Source organism: Cydia splendana, chromosome 3 (genome assembly GCF_910591565.1).
Source record: "Cydia splendana chromosome 3, ilCydSple1.2, whole genome shotgun sequence".
Lineage (NCBI taxonomy): Eukaryota > Metazoa > Arthropoda > Insecta > Lepidoptera > Tortricidae > Cydia > Cydia splendana.
The window spans coordinates 21,973,158-21,993,446 of NC_085962.1; the positions used below are offsets into that span (position 1 = coordinate 21,973,158).

A 20,289-nucleotide genomic window follows, 5' to 3' on the forward strand; every position below is an offset into this window, starting at 1 on the left:
CAAGAAAAGTCTGCAACGAGATTCATAGCACACGCAGTGCAAGTGTTATTTTAAACGTCAAAGTTCTATGAAATTATGACGTATTAAATAACACTTACACTGCGTATTCTATCAAAATCGCTGCAGACTCTTCTTGGTCTAATTCTATCAAAATATGTTAACGTAATCATTTACATAGGGATTCCTTTAATTTTGAGTTTAACTAACTTATGCCATGGAAGTTTGACGCGGGTGTGACTCAGAGTTCTTGTAACCCATTTCTTTATCAAATTGTGGGAAGTAAGCAATAGCAATAAAATGTACTTACCCTTGTAAAAGACGGACAGAATTACGTCACAAAATAAGACGCATAAATAAAACAAATACATATAGGAAACTTGGTGTGAGTAAAGTACAACGAAGAATGAATTACTAGTACGGTGTACGTACCTATTCCTTTAGCTTGGGATTACATCTATCAGCATGGAGCCATATTTTAGACACATTCGAGCCATGGGTTATCTTTAGCTTATAGATGTGATTCCGTCATTCCACCCTTAAAATCAGTTGATAAGCGTCGAAAAATAATGAATATGTGTCTAAATACGTGATAACTTCTAAATAACGTTATAACGTACCATGTTGCAACTGCACCGGGGTCGGCGACGGAGTGACGCCGAAGAAGAAGCCACTGGCGTCGTTGGCGTAGTGGTGGGGGCTCGGCGTCACCTGGTTGTTGTAGTCGGGCGCGCACACTTGCACCAAGTAGTTCTCTCCGACGCGGTTCTCGTTCGTCTCGGCACACGCCTGGTTCAGCTCTACGTAGTGCTGGAATAAACAACCCGGAATTCAGCATTGCAATAATTATTTCTTAAGAATTTTTAGAGACCAATGTGATCCCTGGCTCATAAGTCGACTTTATCTCGTCTCGGTGCAACGTTCAGGAATGGTTCAGTTTTCATTAGTGATATAAAATTCGGCTTAGTTTTTTCGAATGAACCTACCCTTTTCCTACATTGATGCATGTGCGTAATCTAAAAGTAAGTAGTAAGAGTTTTGGATTAAAAAAAAAATATTGTCTTCGTAAGCCATGTTTATTGTAAAATTTTCATAAATCTTTGCAACCAATTTCGAACGCTAATTTTCACACATACCTACATTCAAATATTGCTTGTCTAATAGTATACTTATTTTAATAATTTTAATAATATGTTAGGGAGTTGATATGATACTTACATTACGCACGTTATCCTCTAAGAATGACCCGATGGTCTCCTGCAGTTCGGTGAAGGTAGGTCTTTTTGTGGGCCGTTGTTCCCAACACGACCTCATCACACGATACAGACGATCATCCGCGTAGGGCGGCTTGCTGAGGCGATGGCTATATAAATAAAATTACTCTCATTGGTACCTACTTCTGTATTGTCTCTTAACACTTGTTTACACCTTAGTGTATGAAGCCCACATAAAATCCGAGACCAACATGTCCAGTCTTATTTACTTGATTTATTACCTACTATTTGTATAGGTATCTACCAAATAAGATGTAGGTCATAGTATGACTTGGGTCATAGTTAGGGGCACGGAAGCTAATTTTATGGGGAAGAAAACTACAATTTGCCCGATCCAAACTTCAAGATACAATCAATCAATTAACAGATCTAGAAACGATATGGATTAGATGTGTCAGTGGCAAAAGTGACGTTTTTATTCAAAGAAACGTCACATTTGACACTGACATATCTAATCCATATCGTTCCTAGATCTAATAATTGACGTATCTTAAAGTTCGAATCGGGCCGCATGTTGACTACGGAATAAATGTTTATTTATAAAATTTAGTTTACTCCCTAATTTGACGGATCAGAGATTACTATCTTTTTATTAGCTTTTAACAACTAAGGTATCGATGGGGGCTAGGTGACATTCGGATGGCAATTTCCTTGATAGAATGATTAACGGATTTGAACGTTCTAATCGCGGCATAAGTAATGCGGCTACGAACGTCTCTCATTTATCAAGGATTGTCACTTGTCAGTGACAGCGCCCTCGTCAAGTCCGCAGTATTAATGCCGCAACAGTAATGCAGCTGCGGTTGTCACCCGAATGTTACCTTACCTATGCAAGTAAGGCAACGTTAGCCTATTTGAGACATTATTTGTGAGGTCTTCCTGTTTACTGTAATCGGAATCATTTGTGGTTTGGAATTACAATTCGCAAGAGAAACAGCAGACCTAAATATTCGTACCCTTTCTACCCAGTCTATTATTGAAAGTGCAAATTTCTAATTATCCTCTCACTTCCTCAAAGTTTTATTTGAATGTTTGTGCAGTTAACGAGAGTCTACTAATTCACTTTAAGTCAATTCTAATTGAATGACTTCTGAAATATTCTGTCTTTCGTTAATTAATAAACAAAGGTTTCATTTTAGAACAGGAACTGTATTGTTCCAACACAGACAGAGTTTTCTACTTTGGTCAACAACGGAACTTTAAAGTTAGCATTTTACGCACTCTTTTAGTCTAAATAAAGCCAAAAGCCCTCACCCTTCCTGTAGTCGCTGCAGTAGGTCCTGCGGGTTGATCTCAGGGTACGGAGTCTTGGCGAGCGAGAACAGCTCCCACAGCACGATCCCGAACGACCACACGTCCGACTGCGTCGAGAATATGCGGTCTGTCATGCATTCTATGGCTAGCCACTTCACTGGCAAGGGGCTCTGAAAAAAGTTAGTTACAGATTGTATTTCATGGATTAAGTAATGATATTTGTTTATGAAGTTTAATATAATAAAGAATTTTACAAAATTAAATATCGGCTATTGATTGTAAGGTATTTGAAAAGGTTAATTTATGCCAAAGTTTCCTGTTGACCCCTATCTCGCCTCACAAATTGCGAAATATGCAGTGGTAACATTACAACACAGTTGCTAACGTATTCTATTTTTCATGTTAAATTATTTTCTATTGATATCTCCGTAGGTACACGCTTATCCCCTGTCCAGTTGGAACTCAGAGACTATTAAGATTAATGTAAAGTCACACCCAACCAACCACAATAAACATAACCCAGAAAGCATAGGTTATTACGAGTAAAGACAAATTTCATAAGAAAATATTCCATAGTTGACTGGTAGAGCTTAAAGGCATTAAGTACTCCTTTTGTACAGTTTTATATTGGTAATAAATAATCCGTAATAAAAAAATAAGCATAAGCATGAGCTCAAATGTATTTTAAATAGTGTATCCACCAGTGTTGGCCGAACGTTAATTGCAATTGACAATTAACCAGTACAAATTGAACCGTAAACGGTAACGGACGGATACAGTTGACGGTTCAATTTGTACTGGTTAATTGTCAAGAATGGCCAATTGCACTAACGTTTCGGCCAACACTGGTATCCACCTTCATAGGTCGTCTGTCAGGCTATCGCGTGCTACATATATATTATCATGATCAATTAATTTAAAAGGGGTATGTGTTTTATTTTGTATACACATGAGAGTAAGACCAGGGTTATTTAATTATATACAACATACGTCCGCAATACATGTTGGTTAAAACTGTACGACCTGTACTATGCGATAATAACTGGATGTATCATTATATTTTGGCAGCTGAATATAAAAACTTTAATATACATATACTAAAACTCAAGAATTATTTTAGAGTCCATCACAATCTGCGATACTCATTTATTACTATTTAATAACCGCCGAAATTGTGTAATTCCTTGAATCCAAAGTCCCGCTCGATAAAATTTTATATAACTCTATTAAACAAGATGATCATGAATTTACTCGCGTTATGGCTGCTCGTAACTCCCTTGGTAAACAAACTGTGCGATAAAATTGAATCACGCTTAGAGCACAGGCACGACAATACTAGCGGTCAAGCAATAAATAACTCTATCGCCTGCTGGACACGATCAAATTAACCGGTGCACAAAGATACTAAAACGTTATGGCTTGTATTTGGCTACAAATATAATGACCACCAAAAAATACTTTGGTACCCTAAATAAAAAAATTATGCTTACCAAAAAAAAATACTGAACACCAAAAAAATAAGGCCTAAAAATACAAAAGTACCACCATTTTAATTACGACTGCACTTCAAATTGTATTCAAATACCAAATATATTGAATGATCACCAAAAATCATTAATGATCACCAAATCTTGAAGACCAAATTAATGCGATATTTTCACCTAAATAAACCACTATGATTACCAAAAAATTTCTACATATTACCCAATAAAGTAAACTGATGCCAAAATTACTAGCTCCTCCCGCTCAACCCTCCGTACCCCGCACCGCATACCTACCTTACCTAATCTACTTTTCTAGTAGCATTTCGTTATGCTACTAGAAAAGTAAGTCAAACTGCTATCAGTTAAGTGGGTTAGGCTAGCACTGCGACCCTTACAGAAACGAAATGTTACTAGAAAAGTAGGTTAGGTTAGGTTTGAACTGCGACCTTTACAGAAACGAAATGCTACTATAAAAGTGGGTTAGGTTAGGTTAGAACTGCGATCCTCACAGAACCGAAATGCTACAAAAAAGTGGGCTAGGTTAAGTTTACACTGCTACCCATACAGATACGAAATGCTACTAGAAAAGTGGGTTAGGTTAGGTTTGAACTGCGACCCATACAGAAACGAAATGCTATCAGAAAAGTGGGTTAGGTTAGGTTTGAACTGCGACCCTTACAGAAACCAAATGCTACTAGAAAAATGGGTTAGGTTAGGTTTGAACTGCGACCCTTACAGAAAAGAAATGCTACTAGAAAAGTGGGTTAGGTTAGGTTTGAACTGCGACCCTTACAGAAAAGAAATGCTACTAGAAAAGTGGGATATGTTAGGTTTGAACTGCGCTGCGACCCTTACAGAAAAGAAATGCTACTAGAAAAGTGGGTTAGGTTAGGTTTGAACTACGACCCTTGCAGAAAAGAAATGCTACTAGAAAAGTGGGTTAGGTTAGGTTTGAACTGCGACCCTTACAAAAAGAAATGCTACTAGAAAAGTGGGTTAGGTTAGGTTAGGTTTGAACTGCGACCCTTACAGAAATGAAATGCTACTAGAAAAGTGGGTTAGGTTAGGTTAGAACTGCGACTGTTACAGAAATAAAATGCTACTATGCTACTAGAAAAAGGTGACGAAGTGGATTAATTAATTTAATAGGATAACGGTAATTATATTAAATATTTGCACATTTTTAATTAAAATGTGGTTACAATTTTGGTGGTCATTTACAATTTTTGGGTTTACAATGATTATTTTGGAGTCATTTGCTTTAAAATGATATCAAGATTTAAACATTTGGTTATAATTTTACATTAAAATGGAGTTCTAATTTTGGTGGTCACTTACTATTTTTGGGTTTACAATGATTATTTTGGTGTCATTTTCTTTAATAGGATAGCAAGATGTAAAAATTTGGTTATCATTTCACATTAAAATAGGGTTTGAAATTTGGTAATCATTTAGTATTTTTGGGTGAATAATGATTAGTTTGGTGTCATTTCCTTTAAAAGGATAGTAAAGTGTAATAAAATTGGTAATCATTTCACATTAAAATGGTGTTATAATTTTGGTGATCATTCATTATTTTAGGGTGGTAAAATAGATTTTTTTGGTATTAAATTTTACTAAATCTGGTGATCAGTTAAATAGCAGCCCTTGTATTTATGACGAACGCGAAACAAACATCATTTGCTGCCATGACGACAGTGACAAAAGCCTGATTCTGATATCACGTTATGTTACGGTTTTAATTTTGTTTTGACACAACCTTGACGACAATTTGCACTGATTGGTGCGATCGCAATTCACTGGAACTGGGTGCGTAGCCAACGTGCAATCGATACGCTACGGAGCACGATTAACACGACGACCCTTTGGCACGTTGTACGCGTCCTGGCGGCTTAGCACGGTCGCGTTTTTATCCCTTGTCACCATGCCTGTCACGTTCTAACAAGTATGTAAGTGCGAAAGGGACGCGCATAGTGATAGTCGATAAAAATGGAACCGTGCTGAGCCCGCTGGTGTCATTAAACATTCCGCTCGCACTTATTGGTGTGCGTGAGATGCAAGGTCGTATCATAACCAGATCAAAACCATAAGAAATTGATACATTAGAATCGGCCTCAAGATGAGGATATCGGGGACTACTTACGTTTTCTTTCTTCTGGTATTCGTCGTTCTTGTAAATGCTTCTAGCTAAGCCGAAATCGCAAATCTTGACGACGTTATCTTCAGCTAGTAATATGTTCCTGGCAGCTAAGTCTCCGTGGAGGATCTGGAAACACGTCGGAGTAAATTATTAGCCGCGTGCTTCTATAGTCCGACATACCTACTTTGACAATACTTTATGGATACAATTATTTTATTACAATTTGGTAATTTTCTGGATCAAACTAAATATATCAATTTCTTTCAGTAGATTTTCGTACATAACGCCCAAGGAAACGCTACGGTATAACTTATTTATAACTGATAATGAGTGGTGTTATACATATAAGTATAGCATCCAATTACATACAACTAGATACGCCAATTCCACCAAACAAGCTGTAATAATAATTGCTACATAAATATTGTACGTACCTAAGTAAACATTAATCCGTCTGAGATGTATGTTATGTTATGTATGTTATAGTCAAACCTCGAGTCTCAGGCAATCCTAGATAATGACCAGATTACTAACATAAAAAGTAAGACTTCTACTTGGGAAGTCCCCCTCTTTTTATGTTCGTGGTAAATGTCATGTTTTTCAAAATGTCGTTTTAAACTGAGCATAAAACTCCGATTGAAAGCCGCCGCCGGCTATATTCCTGTGACTCATAAAAAAACAAATCAGGGCTTCAATTCGCCAATTAGTTTACATACGGTAATTTTTACGAAACACCGTTTTTAGGAATAAAGACTAAACAATCATTCATCATCATTTCATCTTTCATCGGTACCTTCCTAAAACTAATAAAGGCACACAAAATCCCGATTCAAGCTTTTTATTTTATTGGGTTTGACCAGTCAAGTTGATCACACTTAAAAATCTTAAAATTGAGTTGCATTTAGGCTTTGCCTAGATAAGACCTCTCGTCTAACATGAAATTTGACTAGTTAAACCTAGCAGATTCGGAAATTCAAGGTTTGACTACAACACGTATGAGTAATTGTGTATATATCTATCAATGTGAATAAACATTTATCCGCCTGAGGGCCCGATTCGGATTTTGAAATAGACATCTATTAGATATCTTTTAGACATCACCAAGATACGATAACGATATGTTTAAGATCTAACCTGTCAAATTTGACATTTGCGCGATTCTGGAGATACTCTTGAACGATTTCCATTTCCAATTCACATCTAATAGATATCTTACTCTATCTAACGTAAAAGTGGGTGTACCCTTGTTTTGCCGACAAACTTTTCATCGAATATTATTTCATCGACAACGATTCATCGAAACGTTAGTACTAGTAATTTTTTTTGGCATTATTTTGTTTCATATACTATTTATTTCAATTTTTCTTACTGATGAATATTACTTGATCGCTAATTCGTTTCAAATTATTGTAATTGGCACAACTACTAAACATTGCAATTCATTTCTTGGACGTATTACTTTAAGACATGTTTATATGTCGTACTACACATTTATACATTTTTCTGTTGTAAGAATTTTAGATTTAGGTTAGGTTAGAACTGCGACCCCACACAGAAACGAACGGCTATCAAAGTCGGTTTAGGTTAGGTTAGAACTGCGACCCCACACAGAAACGAACGGCTATCAAAATCGGTTTAGGTTAGGTTAGAACTGCGACCCCACACAGAAACGAACGGCTTTCAAAGTAGGTTTAGGTTAGGTTAGAACTGCGACCCCACATAGAAACGAACGGCTTTTAAAGTAGGTTTAGGTTAGGTTAGAATTGCGACCCCACACAGAAACGAACTGCTTTCAAAGTAGGTTTAGGTTAGGTTAGAACTGCAACCCCACATAGAAACAAACGGCTTTCAAAGTAGGTTTAGGTTAGGTTAGAACTGCGAACCCACACAGAAACAAACGGCATTCAAAGCAGGTTTAGGTTAGGTTAGAATTGCGACCCCACACAGAAACGAACGGCTTTCAAAGTAGGTTTAGGTTAGGTTAGAACTGCAACCCCACACAGAAACAAACGGCTTTCAAAGTAGGTTTAGGTTAGGTTAGAACTGCGACCCCACACAGAAACGAACGGCTATCAAAGTAGGTTTAGGTTAGGTTAGAACTGCGACTTCACACAGAAACGAACGGCTTTCAAAGTAGGTTTAGGTTAGGTTAGAACTGCGACCCTACACATAAATGAACGGCTTAAATTATTGTTACCAACCTATTTATAATTTGGCAAAATGAAAATGTCAGCCTTGTTAAATTATATCTTCAAAATTAGAGCGCAAACTTAAAATTGCCGCTTTCTCAAAATTATGTATGTCCAGATAAACAATTTTATATCTTAAACTCCCACATAGCTATAATCGCGCAGAGTGAGCCGACTGACGTGACTGCTTTTAGTTTCGATTACGAAATATTACAAATTGAAATAATTTTACGCGTAATAAATTTTATTAAATACAATCCAAAATGAAATAAGAAAACCCGTAAGGAAATACCACGATATAAACTATATACAAAATAACTCAAGTACTAATTAAAAGTCCCCCATTTAAATTTACTAGTGTCGATTCTTCGACGGAATAACTTGTCGATGAAATGAAAATACTTGAAACGTTGTCTTCGAAATAACATTCGATGAAATGTTTGTCGGCAATTCAAGGGTAAACCGTAAAAGTGACATTGGTTGCCCGAATTGCGCTGCAAAAGAGAACTAGTTGATATCTAAACTATAACGTATCTAGAATGGATCTAGTACGTGTCGTCTCTTGTGAATATCTTGAAGTTCGAATACGGCAGTGAGACATTTGAAAGTGGGCTTTAGAAGTGCTAATAAATTCTTAAGAGGTCCTAACAATATTTCAGTGTTGAATAAAACATTGAAATTGTTCTACGCGTTTTACGAGAAACATTACTGACTACGGCAGAGGTCGTTACAATAAAACTTAGTGTTTATTTTCCTGTTACCTAGGAGACTTTTTTTATGGCTGAAAAAAACTAAATATCTACAAGAAATATATGTTCATTGCCAAGGTATATTGTTGCTTAACCTATACCTTATACCTTGTTGTTTTGTTGAAATAAATTTAACGTGTTCATGTTATGTTCATGTGATCATGTTAAATATTTAAATAGGCAGATAATTATTAACTAAGCAGTAGGTATGACAGTGCAAAGTAAACTTTTTACAAGGTATGAAACTCACTTTCATGTTGGCAAGGTACTCCATGCCCCTCGCGATCTGGAAGGCCCAGGCCAGGAGGTCGCGCGAAGTAAGCGGCCGCGGCTTGCGACCCTCGTACACGTAGTCGCTCTCGTAGTTGGACCGCCACTCTGGCTGCACGTAGCCCGACTCTGACACTGAATGACGATAATTTAATTATTCATAGCTCCTTTTCACACAAATTGAACAAATCGGAAAAGAAAACATACATGCGGACAGCAAATTGTCCAAGTTTTTTGTTTATCTTTGTGGCACGAATTCAACACGAATTTAACCCACTTTGGCGTTAAGTATTTTTTGCTAGTTTGATATGATAATACCAACGATAATAGCCATATATTGCTGCTGTTCCACAAATATGTTGAACTTACAGGTAGAATAGGTTCTACAGCTTACAAACTGAAGGTTACATATCAGAATACCGAAAGTTGATTTACCTAATGTCGAATCACCTATGCTCGATTCACCTATTTTTTTAAACACCTAATGGTTTATTAACCTAAGCTCATAACACCTAATGAACGAATTACCTAATGCACGTTTCACCTATAATTTTTTTACCTAAGCTCAGAATACCTATGGTCGATCTACCTAAACTTGATACACCTAATGCTTGAAATACCTAAAACCGATTTACCTAATACATGAAACACCTAAAGCTGACATACCTAATGGACGATCCACCTAAAGCTGATATACTTAATGAACGATATACCTAAAGTTGATTTACCTAATGGATAAAATACCTAAAACTGTTATACCTAACGAACGAAATACCTAAAGTCGATATCCCTAAAGGACGGAATACCTAAAGTCGATATACCTAATCCACGTAATACCGAAAGTCGATATACCTAATGTACGATATCCCTAAAGTTGATTTACCTATTGAACGAAATACCTAAAGTTAATATACCTAAAGCACGTAACACATAAAGTTGATATACCTATTAGGTACTGTTACCTGTAAAAATATGGGTGCGCAAATCATCTCAAAAATATGTCCCATAGCTCTTATGTCAGCGAATCAAGAAGTACTTATGGGACATATTTTTGAATAAGTTGGCTACACCCATTGACGTAGAATATCTAAAGACGGGCTTTACGGGCACTAAAAATGGTACTAGTTCAGCGGTGTTACTCACGAATTCCAGCCAATCATGCAGTCTAACGCAACTAGTTGCGACCAATAGCGCGCGTAATGTGAACTCATCAACCAATCGCGCGCATGATGCGAACTCATCAACCAATCGCGCACATGATGCGAACTCATCAACCAATCGCGTTGTAGCGGTTTCACACCGCTATACTGGCCCCTGTCATGCCTCATTATTATTGCCCGTAAAGCCAGTCAGTCCCTAGATATCTATGTCAATGGCTACACCGATATTTTTACTGTTGACTGTATGTAATGAACGAAATACCTAAAGTCGTTATAAAAAATCATTTACTGCAGATAATGTAAGTAAATATAGCATTAATAAGGGGCTGTCCATAAATTACGTCATCGATTTTTGATGATTTTTGACCCCCCTCCCCCCCTATAATCATCCAAAAATCATGCTTCAAATGACCCCATTTCCTCCTACTTCATGCTACCGTCATCCGATGTCCAGACCCCCCCCCCCCCCTAAATGAATAGCCCCTAATAAAAATAAAAATAATATTATATCTAATTAATAGATACCTATAATAAAATTATTAAATGATAAAATTCATTCATTTATTGATTAAATTCAGATTAAAATTAAAAACTCTACAAGAAAAAGCAAAATATAGTTTAAATCATATAATGTTTATGCGCAGTCAAAAATAAATTAGAATGTGAAACTTAAAACAGGCAGTAAGAAAAAACGCCTCTTCTTTGACAGGCGTTTCGACAGCTATTCCGTTCCATTTAGACAACTTATTAAGAACGGTTTTTCAATATTCAATATTAAAAAAATAAACGTGTTATAATGATGAAGAGGTAAGTAATAAAATATGAAATATGTATATTTTCTTACATTAACAGTAGGTTTTTATGTTGATTACGACGTTTAAAGGAAACTAATATTAACACTCATCAATAAGTAGTCATGAATTGGACAAGTATAAATTAAAAAAAAATTGAAAAGCTCTAGTTCGCGAAAACCAACTTTCTGCACGCTAAACAGCTACGTAAAGTAGCACTTTTTGAGCTGTATATAACTGTATTAACTGTATAATTGTATATAACTGTGTTTATTTTAATTACATGTAAACTTATTTTTTTATCGCGTTCTAAAAAAACTATGGCCTTCTACCCTGGAATTACCCTAACTACAACATTTATGGCCACAAGTTCAAACCCTTGATAAAGCAATAAACTATTAATACCAATTTTCTTTTTGCTGATGTTGTCTGAAATTTTTTCATCACTTTATGAAAACATTTTCCTTAAAACTCTGGCATTCAATAATAGTCACACCTGATTGAAGATACTCGAGTTTATTATGGCCCAAATTTTGGAATGTAGGTACCTAAATTTATGGTACCTACAATAATGTAGGTACCCTACCTGTTTGAAGGTATTAGCTATAGGTATTTCATTCGTTAAAACATATACCAGCCTTAGGTATTTCGTGCATTAGGTATATCGACTTTATGTGTTACGTGCGTTAGGTATATTAGCTCTAGGTATTTCGTTCAATAGGTAAATCAACTTTAGGCATATCGTCCATTAGGTATATCGACTTTCGGTATAACATGCATTAGGTATATCGATTTTAGGTATTCCGTCCTTTAGGAATATCGATTTTAGGTATTTCGTTAGTTAGGTATAACAGTTTTAGGTATTTTATCCATTAGGTAAAACAACTTTAAGTATATCGTTCATTAGGTATATCAGCTTTAGGTGGATCGTCCATTAGGTATGTCAGCTTTAGGTGTTTCATGCATTAGGTATAATAGCTTTAGGTAAAACGTGCGTTAGGTAAAATGTACATTAGGTAAAACGTTAATTAGGTGTTTCATCCATTAGGTTAATTGAGTTTAGGTATTATAAACTTAGGTCATTCAATGTTTAGGTAAAAATAGGTGAATCGAGCATAGGTGATTCGACATTAGGTAAATGAATTTTCGGTATTCTGATATGTAACCCAAACTGAATGATGCAAAAATATAGTATAATATTATAAACCACAAAACAAACAAATTGGCGGTAAATCGATAAATGAAAACTATGCATGTCAAGCAACCATAGTTTTTCTTTAATTCAGAGACAAACTAGAGTCGGCGCCAACAGAACTGCCATATCGTTCGATGTCAAGTAACGATACTTGTCATTAATAGGGGGTCTTACTGCAATGTTCTGTCGCCAGAGTGCAGCACTAGCGCCTCTAGTAAACCATGGAGTAACTTATACATACTGTGCCTTAAACTGTTTTTGACAAGTTTTCACAGACAATGAAATATAACATTGATGCATCAAGGCGGTTTGTTAACAAGGGTCTACCGGGAAACGCGAAAATCGAATTCAGCTATCCACCTCTTTATCGTTAGACTATGCAAGAGTGATAGAGAGGTTAGATAACAAAATTTCGACTCTCCCGCTTCGCAGTAGACCCCCAGGTTGTGATGGCTTGTGGTAGTGGCGCCCCCTACGTAGAGTGTCGCGTAATATTTCCTATTGATACTTCATTTAGAATAAAACGTCATCTAAACTGATATTGGAATAGAGATCAAATCAAATTGTTTTGATTTTCAGAGATGTTAGAAATTAGAATGTTAATAATCTTCTTTGGTTTTGTTGTAATTATGAAGCAATAAATAACATTTTTACACTTAAGAAATTTGTAATAACCAAACTGTTAACGCCAGCCGAAATATGCGGTTTTTGAACACATCATAAAGAAATGTAATACATAGATTTGTAGTATAAGGAAAGTTGGTGCTACACCGACCGTACAAAAAGGTCCCTTAAGGATATAAGTTCGCCTTTATACACATTTACTGTATTCTCTCTGTGTTATGTACCTACTTGTTTTGTGCAATAAAGTATTTACTACTACAAACAAGTTCACAATTTACCTTTTTCAAATTCCGACTGTGGTTTGGGCTTGTCTGATAAGAAATAATTATAACAGTTAATATTTAATTTAGTAAATCATATGTGACGTCCCACGGGTAAAGGTACCTTATGGGGGTTGGCGCTTACGCTATTATTAACGCCGCTCCAATATTATTGCGGCGCCATGCGACGTAAGCGCCGGCCGCCATAAGGTACCTTTTTCCATGGAACGTCACATATTAACAATATCTGGGAGACCGAGCTTTGCTCGGAAAACATATAAAATCTCAAAAATGCGCGTTTTCCCAGAGATAAGACCTAGCTAGATAGAAGAGCTGATTTTTCGCCCCCGAAAACCCCCATATAGCAAATTTCATCGAAATCGTTAGAGCCGTTTCCGAGATGCCCGAAATATATAAATAAATAAATGTACAAGAATTGCTCGTTTTAAGGTATAAGATTAATTAACTAATGCGTTTAGAAATATAATTATAAACGTATAATTAATAATTAACATATTACCTAGTCTTCCTGAGCGATTACTGGCCGCAGTGTTGAGGAACGTGTGGTCTGTTTGTTGCGTCTGATTCGTATTCAAACAATCCGAAGTCATACTAAAAAAAGAAAAACATACGTAAAATTAATTTCAATTAATTAATACTGTTTTATATAACAAATATCGAATACTTTCAATTCCATATAAATACAGCTTTTCCTTTTTTAACCAGTTACCAAAATTGTGGGGTTTTGCCTTATCAATATTTTCGGTTTTACCGCAAGAAGGACGAATGCATTTACGAGTAATGCCGTATTATAACTTAATCCGGCGGAGAATGCTCCGGACCTCATGGACTGAACGCCGTACAAATGCATCCATTCTCGACGTACTTAACATTAGAACGAGGCTCTCCACTGTTTGCTCCCAACGTGTACTTGGTTTCTTCGGCCATCTAAGCAGGGCAGGGCCAGATAGCCTGGAAAAGCTCCTTATTACTGGCCGCATGGCAAGGAAGCGTAGGGGTGGACGTATGGCCACGCGTTGGGCGGACAGAATAACGTCAGAGACAAACGCCACATTGCAGGGTAGCATGCACTGGGCCCAAGACAGAGCAGCTTGGAGAGCGCTGGTGAAAAATGTCCACATTCGTCACGTCCCTCAGCCATGAGGATACGATAAGGAAGAAGAAGATAACTTAATCAAATGATGAGAATATTTTATAAAAAAAAAATTAATTAGTTTAGCGAAGCCTAAGTACCTTACACAATTTTAAACTATTTTTTGTACTCAGCAGAACCGTCTGCTAACGATCTTATCAATAAATTAACGCTCGATCAAGGAAAAATTCCCTAGTGCAAACCCACCGCTCTACCAACGAAAATACCGTAGCTTACCTCAAAGAAGATAACTTTAATTAAAACGTTTTTATACTGCTCAGAAAACCAATAGAGATTTTTCTAGTTAAAATAAATGGTTATACGACTAGAAAAAGTTATCTCTACAGAAACCCGAATCGAAAATGTTACAAATCATCCTGTGATACTGGATTTTAGAAAAGTCTAAATGCGAATATCGTACAGGAAGTAGGTACCTACCAATTAAAAGCGTTGACGTCGATTTTAATACTACAGGTAGTTTTCTTTCCTGTTTTTTTTTTTTAAGTTTCCACACTATATAAAGTTAATATTAAACTTTATCTGGCAAAGCTTCCTTCCTTCCTACGTCCTAGTTTATAACTCTTATCTAATAATTAGTCACTACCTATTTAATTATGTCATTTGTATTGTGCAGGAAATTGTTAGAATTTACATCGTATTCTCAGTAAAGGAAATAATTCATTAAAATCATACGTTATTTGGAATACAAGGAAGCAGAGATGGAGATACCCAATCTTTATTTTCCATTGTTACCTTCTCTTAAGGTGCAGTAAGTTCGTGTTCTTCTCTCACTCTCTCTGAGCGTATAAGGAAGTGCGTGCCCGGGAGCGCGGATATCATGTTTTTTAAGTTTAATTTTTTGTGTGTTTTAAAAATAAAAAGGAAACGCTGAATTCCCCTCAAGCATAATATTGCTCATTTTTAGAAATAATTTTCATATGTTTAGCTTTGTAGTGCAAAACTTATTATAATTTTTTGGACCCTTCTAGGATGCACCACAGTCATCAACTCACACAATCACAAATCCTGATACATATCATCTTCTGTCATGTCACTGTAAATTATTTTGTATTGACTTACGAAAGAGCCCTTGAGGTCTACTTGCAAAATCAATTTTTGAACTTTTTTTTTTAAATAGCTTAAGAAAAGGACTTTAAGAGAGAGACTGACAGATTATAACATTTATAACACAAAATTATTATTTACAATAATGGGACTTAATCGCGTATAATTACATTTTAAAATTACCTTCGAGGATGACCTTGTCCCCGTGGTCTCGGAGACGACTGGCTAAAGTAGTTACGTCCCGTTTTCGTAAATAACAATGGGAGTCAATCGTGAAATATTAAATCAGTGAGATGATAAGACTAAAGGGGCCCACAGATTACCAATTTCCCGGACGATATCAGCCCGTCAGTTAAAAATGGTGACAATCGGCGCGATTCGGGAAATGAATTAGAAATTCACTAAATATGAAATAGTAAAGATTATGTGACGTTCCACGGCAAAAGGTACCTTATGACGACTGGCGCTTACGCTATTATTAACGCCGCTCCAATATTCAGCCGGGGTAATGGTACCTTTTGCTGTGGAACGTCACATATCTTTACTATTTCATATCTAGTGAATCTCTAATTCATTTCCCGAATCGTGCCGAGTTTCGAACAACTGACAGGCTGATATCGTCCGGCGGACTGGTAATCAGTGGGCCCCTTTAGTCTTATTATCTCACTTGTATTCAGTTATCAGTGGGCCCCTTAACAAAATAAAAACATAACATACCCGCTGTCGCCCCCGCTGCATGAGAAGGCGCGGTTGACGTTGCCCTGCGCCTTCTCCTTGTTGTCGGTGAGCTGGTCGATGAACACGTCGCGGTGCCGCTGCATGTAGTTGTGGATGTTGCCGAACTTGCAGAACTCCACTATCACGATCAGCTCACCTTGCATGGTACAAAGTAATTAAGTTAGACTTTGGATGTTCATGTATGTGACTGTGAGTATTATTGTGTACGCAAAATGACAATAACAGATTTTAAGAATCTGACTACACTACAGGAAAATCTATCTTCAATAAAATAAATGAGATAGAAAACAAACAATCTTTTTCCATTCTCAACTACAATACAATGTACCTAAGTATAAAACTTAAATACCTATACCTCTCGCGTCCAATAATGGTACCTACCTAGGTTCCAGTTCCTTCAAGTCTCTTTTGGTTGGTCTTAATTTAAAAAATAATTGAAGTAATACGAGTATGTTTTTACCTTATTTTTATTGCTTAAATATTACATTTCTAAATAAATTGATAGGTATGCCAAATTTCCAAAAAATTACGACAGACATCATTCGATAGATGTATAAATCTAGACACAGGCAAAAAATTATACGTAAAATAAATTTTAGCATTATTCATTTTTTACTAATAACTTTACACTACTATTTATACCGAAATACGGTTACATATCAGAATACCGAAAACTGATTTACCTAATGTTGAATCACCGATGCTTGATTCACCTATTTTTAAATTACCTATCGATCATTTAACCTAAACATTGACTGACCTAAGTTTATAATACCTAAGCTCAAATAACCTAATGGACGAAACACCTAATGCACGATATACCTAATGCACGTTTTACCTACTGCATGTTTCACCTAAAGCTATTATACCTAATGCACGAATCACCTATAGCTGATATACCTAATGGACGATACACCTAAAGCTGATATACCTAATGAACAATGTACCTAAACTTGATTTACCTAATGGACGAAATACCTAAAACTGTTAAACCTATCACACGAAATACCTAAAGTTGATATACTTCCTGAACGAATTACCTAATGTCGATATGCCTAATGCACGGAATACCTAAAGTCTATATACCTAGTACAAAATTCATATCATTTTGCCGAATGATCAAGTGGCAACTCCACCCACTAAATCGTATGATTTCCCAACCTTACAGTAGAAACTGTTTGTTTGGATAACAACTTAAAAATACACTTTTTGAAACGTTACTTTTTAGGTAGTAGAATGATTTCGTAAGTCTAATACAAAATTAGTTATCTTATCAAAAACTTAATTTTTGTAAGTTAACATCATGACGATGAAATAAAAGTCGGTTTTGGCACTGTTTGGTCGCAGTTAACCTAACACGCTCCTCCTCGCTTTGCTCGTCGTAGCACCTATCTCGACTCTGGCAAATGACTAGACCTTATATTATAATAAAAAATAGTAAGTCAATTGAATGATTTAGCTAAAAAATGTATACGAAATGTTGTATGTCCTTATAATATTCTACTAAACAATAATTATATTTTTGATTTTAGGTACATATTTCGTTCATTAAGTGCATCGACTTCAGGTATTTCGTGCATTAGGTGTATCGAATTTAGGTATTTCGTTCATTAGGTATGTTAACTTTAGGTAATTCGATCATTAGGTATACCGACTTTAGGTAATTCGTGCAGTAGGTGTGTTAACTTTAGGCAATTCGATCATTAGGTATACCGAGTTTAGGTATTTCGTGCATTAGGTATATCAACATTAGGTGTTTCGTGTATTAGGTATATTAGCTTTAGGTATTTCGAGTATTAGGTTTTTCAACTTTAGGTAAATCGAGCATAGGTATTCTGAGCTTAGATAAACCAATTGCAGATGAAACGTGCAATAGGTAATTCGTTCATTAGGTGTTATGAGCTTAGGTTAATTGATCATTAGGTATTTAAAAAAATAGGTGAAACGAGCATAGGTGATTCAACATTAGGTAAATCGATTTTCGGTATTCTGATATGTAACCCGAAATACGAGTCGGTACTTCAACCCTGTCCGATCTGGATTTTCGCGAATAAAAAACTTGCAAGTACCTGATGTAACTTACTTTACTGTAATATAACTTACGTTTTCCAACATTTTTGGTGCACGCGCCCAACAAATTGACAATGTTGATGTGCTTCCCCAGGTGCACCATAATTTTGAGTTCGGAAGCGAGCGCCTTGATGTAGATATTGTCGGCAGTTTTCTTCACCATTTTCACCGCGACAGTGGTACTGTCTTCCGCGTTGATAATGCCGCGCGCTTCCGCCTTGTATACCACACCGAATGCGCCCGCACCTAACTGGGGCCCTATTTAAAAAAAAAGCATAATGTTCACAGGATTTCAATTGGATTGGCTAAAATTTCGCCAATGTACGTAAATAGGTTCCTTCTAAATATATACTTAAACTTGAACCCGGACGCAGGGACAAAGTAAGCTAGATAGGTCTACACATTGCGTACGGATGTTGTAAGTCTTCTTTATTTACTAACTGCATTTAATTCATATGTGAGTACATACCTAAGTATTGCTTATGTATAAGACCAACAATAGATTGCAAAATATTGGCGATGATTAATTTATTTAGTAAGTATCAAATATTTATTATTACAGCGTGTTATGTCTTAACATGGCGTCTAATCCTTACCCAAAATCAATTTTTCAACTGGGAACTCAAATTTGTCGTCGTAGGGCAGTAACTCAGCCTGTTCATCGATGCCAAGCTGTGGGTTGAGGGACTTGGGCGCCCCCTCCTTGAAGTACAGCAGGCCAGCGGCTGCCAACTCTTTTCTGAATCGCTTCTCTTTCTTTATCCTCCAGCATAAGTACAGCACTAGTAGCACTAGTGCCAACATTATGGCTACTAGGATGCTGAGGTATTCCCATTTGAACCGTGACTTGAGCATCGCTGTATTAAAAATACAAGAAAACGTTTGAAACATTTCCATCCTACCACAGTTTTTTAAATACCTAAAAACCGCAACCGATTATAAAAGCCTAAGTTATTAATACCATTTACAAAAAATCTGCCAATCGGTTTTTATGAAGTTTCAATTAGCATGACGCAGTATGTACCTACTGAAATCATAACCGGTAGTAAATTAGCTGTTTCCGTATGTACGGGCTCAACTTATTTATACACTGTGTTTTTAACTCCGTTATTTCAAGGGTACAAACCTGGGTATAAGTTAAGTTAATTGTCAAAGGCACAGGTATTCTAATTAACTTTGTTTAGAAGATATTCAATAATACATTTTAAAAGCAAATATGTTATTGGGTACTGCAAGGTTATACATGATACTAACATTGCATTAAATATAATCTCCTCTGTACCAAGATTAAGTTTTTTGACTATTTATCGTCCCTATGCCCTTTCCGTAATCGTATCGAATGTCCATTGGGAGTTGTGGACATGTGGACTACCTAAACTTGTGAATCTTCAAGAAATTTCCTAATGAGTTTCGGTATTTGCAGTGACGCTGTCTGTTCACTCTCTGATACTAAATTTTACTTAGCTAAATGAACTGTAGCCATCTGATACAATAAAAGTACAATAAATATAAGTTGAATTAATGAAAATGTGTTAATATAAGTTCTTTTTTTTATTATTAGGGTTCCGTACCTCAAAAGGAAACAACGGAACCCTTATAGGATCACTCGTGCTTCCTGTCTGTCTGTCTGTCCGTCTGTCACAGCCTATTTTTTCGGAAACTACTGGACCAATTAAGTTGAAATTTGGTACACATATGTAAATTAGTGACCCAAAGACGGTCATGTAACGGAAATAAATGAATTTTAAACATGGGGCCACTATTGAGGGGTGGGGGGGGGGGGGGGGGGGGGGGTAAATGCGAAAATAAAAAAATAAAGTTATTCAAACTATATCGTATTATATGTCATATGAAAGAGCTCATTTTGGGAATTTCA

At 36.2% G+C, this 20,289-nt stretch overlaps 1 protein-coding gene across 6 annotated transcripts in view; it reads right to left on the bottom strand.

Moving 5' to 3' along the window:
* The window catches only part of LOC134806771 (vascular endothelial growth factor receptor 1), a 56,830-nt gene that overhangs the window by 9,205 nt on the left and 27,336 nt on the right, over window positions 1-20,289 (bottom strand). For 5 of the 6 annotated variants that reach the window (XM_063780102.1, XM_063780099.1, XM_063780100.1 and 2 more), the window contains 10 exons: window positions 19,010-19,270; window positions 18,447-18,671; window positions 16,323-16,479; window positions 13,908-13,999; window positions 13,406-13,438; window positions 9,338-9,492; window positions 6,153-6,275; window positions 2,526-2,695; window positions 1,216-1,360; window positions 618-807 (listed from right to left, as the gene is read on the bottom strand). In XM_063780102.1, the coding sequence (XP_063636172.1) occupies window positions 618-807; window positions 1,216-1,360; window positions 2,526-2,695; window positions 6,153-6,275; window positions 9,338-9,492; window positions 13,406-13,438; window positions 13,908-13,999; window positions 16,323-16,479; window positions 18,447-18,671; window positions 19,010-19,270 (1,551 nt within the window). The remainder of the gene's footprint in view (window positions 1-617; window positions 808-1,215; window positions 1,361-2,525; window positions 2,696-6,152; window positions 6,276-9,337; window positions 9,493-13,405; window positions 13,439-13,907; window positions 14,000-16,322; window positions 16,480-18,446; window positions 18,672-19,009; window positions 19,271-20,289) is intronic. The other variant, XM_063780101.1, reaches the window with a different exon arrangement.